At 48.5% G+C, this 9,788-nt stretch overlaps 1 protein-coding gene across 6 annotated transcripts in view; it reads left to right on the forward strand.

Moving 5' to 3' along the window:
- Positions 1-9,788, forward strand: part of ralgapa1 (Ral GTPase activating protein catalytic subunit alpha 1) — a 53,808-nt gene that overhangs the window by 33,520 nt on the left and 10,500 nt on the right. For all 6 annotated transcript variants that reach the window (XM_076023479.1, XM_076023478.1, XM_076023480.1 and 3 more), the window contains 2 exons: positions 545-703; positions 1,758-1,885. In XM_076023479.1, coding sequence (XP_075879594.1) covers positions 545-703; positions 1,758-1,885 — 287 coding nt within the window. The remainder of the gene's footprint in view (positions 1-544; positions 704-1,757; positions 1,886-9,788) is intronic.

Here is a 9,788-nt window from a genome sequence, read left to right on the forward strand (position 1 = left end):
ATTGTCTTGGAGGTAAGAACGTGTGTGTGGCCGGTACACACACACACACACACACACACACACACACACACACACACACACACACACACACACTGTTTTGGCAGATGTGAAGGTTAATGACAAAGCTGTCAGTGCCTGACTCCAGCCCTGTGAGAGGGCGTGGACGCCTCACACTCACACACACACACACACACACGCACGCACACAATTAGAATCGCGCAGACTTGATCCCATTCATCTTCACAGACACACTCCATCTTCTCCGAGCTCCTCTCCGTCTTCGCGGAGTCACTCCATCACCCCCAGGGCCGCCTAAAGCTCGCCCAGTGACAAAGCTAAGAGCCTTGGAATGATGATGGACACAGACCTCTCCTCTCTGTGTCTGTGTGCGCGCGCGTGTGCGTTTAATCTTTTTATTCTGTAGTTTTTTTTTTTAAGGATGCTGTTTACTCTTTAGGGCGGCAGTATGAGACCTTACTGTCCCTCTCTCTGCTCCCTCACCCCACCCCCACCCCCCTACTCCCCCACTCCCTCGCTCTCGCAGCTGAGGCACCTGGGCAACGACGAGGTCCACATCGTGTGGTCGGAGCACTCCAGGGACTACCGGCGCGGGATCATCCCCACCGAGTTCGGAGACGTGCTAATCGTCATCTACCCCATGAGGAACCACATGTACTCCATCCACATACTGAAGAAGCCCGAGGTACGCGGCGTCCCCGGAGCCGCTCCGCTAGTCCCCCCCACCTGTCAACGGCTCCGGCAATTATTCCCCTTCCCCGCGTGCTTTTCCCAATTTTGCTCGCGATCCTTCACCGTCGCTATCCGAGCCCCAGGTTGAACACTCGGTGTCCCCTCCGGGCTAATCAGCTGCCATTGTGCTTGTCAGCTTGTGACGCGGCGTAATTTGGCTCTGCGGATGGTAGTTAGGTGGCTTTCGGTGGCATTTAGTACAAATACCACTAAATTCGGTCCCCAGGATCCACGCGGCTCACCTCTTTAGACTGAAAACAAGGGAGGCGTAATAACCTGCCGTTCAGCAGATCGGCATTTTACCCTTTTTCGGATTCACACGTCGCACTGGTGAATAATAAACGCAGTGCGGATGCGCTCGTCGCTCGTCTCCCCTTTGCAGACTTTTTGCGGTCGAAGATCCAGATGAGCAAACAATCCAAAGGAGAGTCTCGACTCTGGGCCCTCGCTGCTCTGTTCAGTGTATCAGTCTAAAACACACAGACGTTAATACCGCAGCACTGATAGCCTAATTCCATTTCAAACAGGACCTAACGCAATAAAACGCTGCTTTTTCTCTATGACATAGATACCGCCGCACTAATGGCATAAGCATATTCTCTGTCATTCATTCTGCCGGCAAAAATATTGAATTATGGCGAATCCAAAAACAAGTTAGACGGGATGTTCTCTGTGTTGTCGTCCTGAAAGCACTGTTTTCAGTCATTGAGTGCATGGCTCCGAGACCTGGTCCCCGAGCTAATCCAATAGAAAAGGCTGACGCTAATCTCTTTGGTGGATTCCACAAGCAAAGTAAAGAATTGAATAAGAAAGCCCTTCGTCTGAATCAGCCAGCCTATGGTTCACTTGTTACCCGTCGGGATAGGTTCCCTGGGAAGCAACAAAATAAAAGAAAAACTCCCAGAGATAGATTGCGAAGTTTCCGTTTAAATGTCGTCATTTGTTCACGATTGGCTGTACATTTGAAAAAAAATGCGTGGATTTTAATTTTGTGCATGTGTCAACAGGTGCCATTTTTTGGTCCGCTGTTTGACGGCGCCATCGTGGACATGGAGATTTTGCCCACCATGGTCCGAGCCACAGCCATCAACGCCAGCCGAGCGCTCAAATCCCTCATCCCGCTCTACCAGAACTTGTATCCTTTCAAAGTGCTCCAGGGGGAAACTGAGAGATAAGCCCAATGGTAGGAAAGACACTTTCTTTTATTTTATTTTTTGGGGGGAGGCTGTCAGTGTTACCGCATTAATCTGGTGTGAACCCGGCGTAAGCCTTTTTGTCCCTTTGACTAGCGTAGTTGGCTGATTTCTGGCAAGAAATACTTTGCATTATGGGGTTAAAACTGCCTTGAAATGCAAAATAACAGAATTTTGCTCATGCAATTCAAACCGCGATTAATCGCAGTTAACTATGAAGATTCTGAGATTAATCGCGATTAGAAAAAAATAATCGTTTGACAGCCCTAGTTTTTTTTTTTGTCAGCTTTTCCATCCTCGCTGCCACCCGACCACCTCAGCAGGTCTTTAAAGATTGTTATCGTGACCAATGTCTTCCACCTAACGAATGCAAAAAAAGAAAACGCTGCTTATCACTCAGCCTGAGTGTTGAGGATAGCCAATCGATAGCCGGTGTTGTTTGGCTGCGAGATCTGAACGCGGCCGTGATGGAGCTGTGTTCAGTGGCTCCGAGGTGCCATATATCAGGTGCACGCAGTCAGGCCGGCCGACACGGCGGCGGTGGCAGGCTGGTTGGAAGCAGAAGCTCTCTGCTCGATACTTATCGACGCCTCGGCTCCCGAGCCGGGCTCTCGCACACCGAAACACGTTCTGCTCTGACGCGCGCCAGCCGCACCGGCAGCCTCGCATCCGTCTTCGTGCGGGGACAGCGATGGCAGCAGCCCCTGTAGATGGACTTATCTTCTGAGCAGCACGTGGAGCAATTTGACCCCCCGGTGTCTCCGACTTCCTATTTGTCTGCTGCTTTCTCTCCTCTTTTTATACTTACCTCAGTCCTCCAGAAAGATCCTCTGCACCCACTCGACGAGTCACTCAATAATTGTTGGTGCACCGGAGGCGTGACGGCCTGTTTCTGTTTCTGCCTGGCCACCAGTGAGACTGAACTTCGGTCCCAGCGAGGTCATGATATGAATTATGACAGGTTAAAAGTTTTACAAGCCGGGGACAAATTTGGTAGGAACGCCACCTTCACGTCCTTTGGATGTTTATTCCCTCCCCTTTATTTTCCCAAAGTTGAGCTTGAGGGGGAAATACAAACTGCTGGCTAGGTCTCCGTGTGTGGCAGCCGCCAGCAGTCAGTGGTGTCCAAGACGCTGCATTGATGCTACATTTGCAAAGTAGTCGTCTTGTTGTGTGACGTAGTGAGTGAAGAGGTAGCTAATCAGTGCACAGATCAGCTCTGTCTGTCTGTCTTCCTGCCTGCCTGTCTGTTCTTCTGTCTGTTCTTCTGTCTGCCTGCCTGCCTGTCTGTCTGTCTGTCTGTCACGCTAAGCGGTGCGTGGCTTTATTCCGGGCTGACCGTGGACCCTGTCAGCTTCTCTTCCTGCCGCTGAAGCTGATGGGAGAGCAGGTTGGAGAAAAGCCAGGGTTGATTTTGCTGTTTCGGCTGCAGCCGGTGTGAAGGAGACGCCGTGGTCTCCATGTGGACGCCCACCACCACCACCACCACCACCATCATCACTATCACCACCACCATCACCTGCTCTGCACATGTGTGTGTGTCTGGTGTCCCTGCGACTGGTGTGCGTGTGCGTGCGTGCGTGCGTGCGTGCGTGCGTGCGTGCGTGCGTGTGTGTGTCTCTCTCTCTCATTCTCTCTCTCTCTCACTCTCTCTCTCTCTCTCTCTCCCTCTCTCTCTCTCTCTCCCTCTCTCTCTCTCTCTCTCTCACTCTCTCCCTCTCTCTCCCTCTCTCTCTCTCACTCTCTCTCCTCTCTCTCTCTCACTCTCCCTCTCTCTCTCTCTCCTTTCTCTCTCTCACTCTCTCTCTCTCCTCTCTCTCTCTCTCTCTCTCTCACTCTCTCTCTCTCCTCTCTCTCTCACTCTCTCTCTCTCTCTCTCTCTCTCTCTCTCTCTCTCTCTCTCTCGAGTGTCCTGGTGTGTATTGACTGGTGGCAGCAGCAGGTCGATGTCTCTGACAGGCTGAATTACAGTAATCAGTCATTATTGACTCCCCATCTCTTGGCTACACACACCTCCCTGCTCCTCCGTCTCCCTCACTCCCTCGCTCCTCCCCGCGTCACTCCGCCGTCCCTGCTGCTCCGCCGTCCCTGCCGCTCCGTCCTCGTCTCGCGGTGCCGTCACTTTCTTTAATTGTCGTCAGCCGTATCGTCCCTCCCATCTCTAATTGCAACTCTGCCTTTTCGTTGTTTCCCCCCCCAACTCCCTTATCTGGCCGCGGCTCTGCTTCGCCTCCCGTTCCTGTCAAACTGTCTTATGATCTTATCTTAACCTGATTTCTGGCCTTCTCGGCCCTCATTCAGCTTTTCTGAGCGTCTGTTCTGTCATCTTGCTGCACAAACGTCACATTCCCGGCGTCGGCTACAGCCCAGAGATCGGACACTGGCAGGCCATGTGTAATGCCATGCAGCTTTAAAGGTCCCGCAGTGATGATTCCCAACAGTGTGTCTGTGAAGGTTCTATGTCGTCTAGGTCATTGTAGGAGATTCAATTTTGGGACCAGAAACGGTTCAGTGGAAGATTCCAAATGATGGGAATCGCTGTAATTGCTATTCGTAAAAGTTTCTTACCATACATAGTTATGTCATTGTCTTTTATGACACTTTATCTCTGTTATAACTACATTGTTATAACTACTTACTTTTTTTTATTTTTTTTTTTTAATGAATACAACACGTACATACAAAATAAAGTGGTGAACGTTAAAGTATGAGAGCTGATTAAAAAAAACAAAAGAAATCCAGTCTTTCATATTAAATAGAAGCACTGTAATATTTTTTTCCCAATAAGATCAGATGTTGTGTGCACGTGCACGTGCACGGTCCGCTTCCCCGAAGAGCCTCATCCAGTTGTCTGTCAGCTCGGCTCGCATCAGGCCCCCTGTAGGAGGCGTCGGAGAGCGACCAGTTATGTTTTGGGGTGGAGGACGGCGGGGGGGAGTTAGACGTGCGCGCCTGCGTGCACGTGCGCACACACGCGCGTTCTTAACAAGCATTTCTGTGTCTTGAAAGCCCCTCGGAGAGATCCATCTGCCTCCCTCTGATCTTTCATTCAGCGTGACGTCCAGCAGCACTCAGCCAGTGCCAGGCCGCCGGGGCAGCTGTGTGTAAGCACAGCTCTATCGCACATATCAGCTCACTGCAGCACGAGAAGGCAGTCCAAGACTAGACACACACACACACACACACACACACAGACTTCATCTCTCTCCCAACGTGCTGAATGAAGGGCAGAAGGTCCAGACTTGAGGACTGGGACACATGCAGCGGGGGTCACATGACTTGACTCACAGCGTGACGTCACGCCCGGCTCTCCGCTCGCACCTCGGGAACCTGCGAAGGTCGTCCTCAAGAGATTGAAACGGAAATCTGACACTTATTTTTAATAAGTGAAACGTTATTTGGATTTCAGGTTGACTGTTATTGACTGTAGTTGACTGTAGTTGACTGTAGTTGACTGGTCGGTGTTCAAGTTGCTTTCAGAATTCTCCTCATTCTAGGTTATTTTAATACTTTAAATTGCAACGCAAACTAATAGTCCCCAAAAACGAATAATTTACACAGTAGAAATAACTGAAGATACACGTCAGAAATAAAACTGACGTAAAACACGGGAAAAGTTTTTTCAGTTTCCCCTTTGTTGTCAATAGTTTGTAGCAGCACTGAATACTTTTTGGCTCTTCACAACCTAAAGAAGCAGTATATGGTGTGTGTGTGTGTGTGTGTGTGTGTGTGTGTGTGTGTGTGTGTGTGTGTGTGTGTGTGTGTGTGTGTGTGTGTGTGTGTGTGTGTGTGTGTGGCTGTCCTCCATCTGCTCTCAGGGAATTGTGGTTGCGAGGAACAATGCTGGAGAGGAACTGAGCTCTCTCTCACACACACGCACACACAAGTTCCAGCAAGTGTGTGTGTGTGTGTGTGTGTGTGTGTGTACATGCTGGAACGTGTGTGTCCTTTCACCGTTTACACGGTTTATGTCTCACGTGTGTACGTTGAACTCTCGGGATTAGTGTGTGTGTGTGTGTGTGTGTGTGTGTGTGTGTGTGTGTGTGGACATCCCCTCTAGTGGTTGATTGGCAGAGATAGCCACACTGAGGTTGGGGTCAGCATATGGCTCGGTGTGATAGCAGCAGCAGTGTGTGTGTGTGTGTGTGTGTGTGTGTGTGTGTGTGTGTGTGTGTGTGTGTGTGTGTGTGTGTGTGTCAGTGCCTTTGCCTCTCTTTCACACTCTGTTCCCAGTGAAATGATGGCAGCTTTGGGCATGTCGTGCTATTATCCCCCCTACACACACACACACACACACACACGCGCAGCGAGTCCCCGGCAGCAGCCAAACAGCCAGCGGCGCGCCTGCCTGCCTCCTCTCTGCCAGCCTCCACAATGGGGCCCATTGTCCCGGCGAGGGGACAATCTGCCGTGCGTGGCGAGCAGCGCGTGTTCCTCGCCGCGGCGGGAAGGTGCGAGGGCAGAACCTTACAAATTGAAGCCATTTTGTTATTGCCGTGCCGCTGAAACGGGGTCACGTTACGCTCGGCGTCCCTCCGAGCCCGCCGCCACAGCCGCCCGTCAGCGGGTCGCGTCCCGCCGCATCGAGGGCCGCGTGATTAAACTGTCGCGACACGCTCGCTGTGTTTTCCGGGAGAGACGTTTGGCAAAAGTCGAATTTCCAACGAGGTAGAGCGAGGCTCGGCGGAAGCTCGCGGATAGAATGAGAGAGATGTGGTTACTTATTGCTGGATATAATTGAGCATCGAATAAAGTGAACTAATTTGATCCCCGGAGAGCAAAATGTACCACAATCTAGGTGTTACACTCATGCTTTCGGATACAATTAGGTTTAAGTTAGGAGTGGGTGTGTGTGCGGCGGGGGAGTGGAGGGGGGGTGTGTGTGATTGTGGTTAATTGTTTCCCATCAGGCAGATAGAGGAAATGAAAAGAAAAGGGAGTGGGGGGTGGGAGATGTGGAGCTAATCTCCTTTGGGATGAGTGTGTGTGTGTGTGTGTGTGTGTGTGTGTGTGTGTGTGTGTGTGTGTGTGTGTGTGTGTGTGTGTGTGTGTGTGTGTGTGTGTGTGTGCGTGAGAAACACATCCTTTTGTGGGATTTCAGGCAGTTTCACGCTGCTGTATTTGACATCTTTGGTGGATGAAATAGAAAAAATCCCAGATCCCTCACAGAACTTTTTTTCATGTCTTGTTTTCCGAGGTTATTTTCTTATCTTGTCGATAACTTACTTGTAAATTCAGTCTGTTCTTTTCAAGTTAAAACGCTTCACAAGTCACAATTGTGAGCCTCTGTTAGATCTAATATCTGCTGGTTATTATTCATCACGAAAGAATGAAGCTTCTGGGGGTTATTAGCGTCGAGGGATGCAAATTATTGATTAATTCATTAATCGTTAGTTGATTGACCAATCGATTGATTAATGATTAATCCTGAGAACCTAAATTTCACAATGAAAAATGTGTGAGGGACACATTGAGGGTCCTGTGTGACCCATTTTTGGGTCACACAGGTAAAAATGCCCTAAACATTTATCCTCTGGCTTTAAATTGACTTCTAATGGGTCACATTTCAACTTTTGAGTTGTTTAAAAGTAACTTGTTCTAGGTATATTATAGCCGTCACAGTATCTACAGGTGCTCTTTCCTGCCACTACACTCTTATGATATTAACTACCTGTGTAAAAAATGTTCAATTTCTTGCAACTGATTTAATTTAATCGATTCGATTCTTAATCGCCGATTAATTGAGTAATCGAGTCAATTGTTAATCGACGATTAATCGATTCAATTGTTAATCGACGATTAATAGATAACCAATTAATTGATTAAATTCTTCATCGACAATTAATCGATAATCAATTTCAACCTCCCTTGTAGCATCTGGAAAAAATGCACACTTGTTTTCAGGTTGTAATCAGGAACAAAAAAAAAAAAAAAAAAAAAATCTCGCCATGGAGCGTGTCACGCTAGAGAAGAGTAATGATCATTGAAAGCAAACTGCGCCTCCATTTCAGACCCACAAAGATCCGAGCGAGCGTCCGTGTGCCTGAGGCCCAAATGATCTCGCTGGCGAAAAGGAAAATTGTCTCCCAGCGAGGCTTATTACACTGGATGTTACCGCTTCTCTTTTCGTTTTTTCTTTTTTTTTTCTTTTTCTTTTTTTTTCTTAAAGGAACAAGAAAAAAACAAAAAAAAAACCAGCAAGTTGGAGAAATCCGTGATTGATGCAATGGCCGAGTGTGTCTCGCCGTGTTTGTAACTCGTCTCACTGGGCTGTGCAGACGCATGAGCTGCACACATCAGCGGCTGGATCGCATCTCGTCCGAGCCGACCCCCCTCCGACTTGTAAACAAGCTAATCTGAAGTGTGCGCGCGCGTGTGCGTGCGTGCGTGCGTGCGTGCGAATAAAAGTATTTTGATGTGACAAGGTGTTTAAAATGCAGACCTTGCTGTCGGGGACGGCTGGAGCTCAGCAAGGCCTTGGAGAGGAGAGAGAGAGAGAGAGAGAGAGGGGGGGGGGGGGGGGGGGGACGATCGAGGCCCGCCATCAGGCTGTCAGTCAAACTTTGACGAGCGATTCATCACAGTTCAGCGTACTCAGACTGTCGCGATAACGGCCCAAGTGGTTTATCATTCATTGCTAATACCAACCAGTTCTTCTAATGAAGAAAGAAAAGCCACTGACATTAATCTATCAATGGAGGGATGAAGACTGAGCTCGACTCTGTGCTCTGAGCAAACCAGTAGAGATCTTTAAAGATTCAAAGTGAACAACAATAAAGCAGCAACACAAGTAGATCAAACCAGAATGTGGTCGCAGATAAGAACACACACATGCACACCCGACAGAGAGTGTGTGTGTGTGTGTGTGTGTGTGTGTCAGAACAGGATCCGTCTTCTTAATCAGAGAATTATTGTTATTGCCCCATTGGGTAGTGTGTGTGTGTGTGTGTGTGTGTGTGTGTGTGTGTGTGTGTGTGTGTGTGTGTGTGTGTGTGTGTGTGTGTGTGTGCGTGCGTGCGTGCGTGCGTGCGTGCGTGCGTGCGTGCGTGCGTGCGTGTGTGTTGGACTATATGTTGTTTGTTAGCGATCTCTATCCTCATCTTTTGCACACACACACACAAACACACACACACACACACACACTGTGTTAATGAAATCACAGAGCCTCCATATCATTGCTGCTATCACACACAGATATAAACCCATTAGCTTGTTCCTTTGGGCATGGACAGACACACAAACACACACACACACAGGTTTATCATTACACGCTGTAAAGCTTTTCCAGTTACATTATCCCTCTGATGTCCTTCTCTCTGTTGTCTGTTCCAGTGCCCGGGGTGCAGCGGACAGATATGCTGTGCATGTGCGTGTGTGTGCGCATGTGTGTCGTTTAAGGTTCAATGATGTATGGTTGTCCGCATGTTGGTCCATGATGCTGCTGATCATGTGGTTGAAATAAGGACTATTTGAATGTGACAGCGTGGCTTTTCAAATCAAGGCTCCGTGTCGGAGTTTGCCGTTCGCTCTCCGTGAATCAATACTACAGAAATTTTTTGAAAACTATCTGAAAACCTCATTAGGTGAACATATGCTTTGTTTTTTCGGTGCACACTTTGCAGTTAAAACTAGAAATGTTAACAATTAATTGATTGTCGATTAACTGTTGATTAAGAAAACATTTTTTTACACGGGTAGTTAATATCATTATAACAGTGTAGTGGCAGGGAAGAGCAATTCACCTGTAGATACTGTGATGGTCATAATATCCCGAGAACAAGTTACTGTTAAATTGTTGAAATGTGACCCATTAGAAGTCAACTTAACGTAGGCTTTTTACTGTTC

The sequence above is a fragment of the Nelusetta ayraudi genome, unplaced genomic scaffold, assembly GCF_046127955.1.
Source record: "Nelusetta ayraudi isolate G7.1 ecotype Tasmania unplaced genomic scaffold, CSIRO-AGI_Nayr_v1 ptg000015l, whole genome shotgun sequence".
Taxonomy (NCBI): domain Eukaryota; kingdom Metazoa; phylum Chordata; class Actinopteri; order Tetraodontiformes; family Monacanthidae; genus Nelusetta; species Nelusetta ayraudi.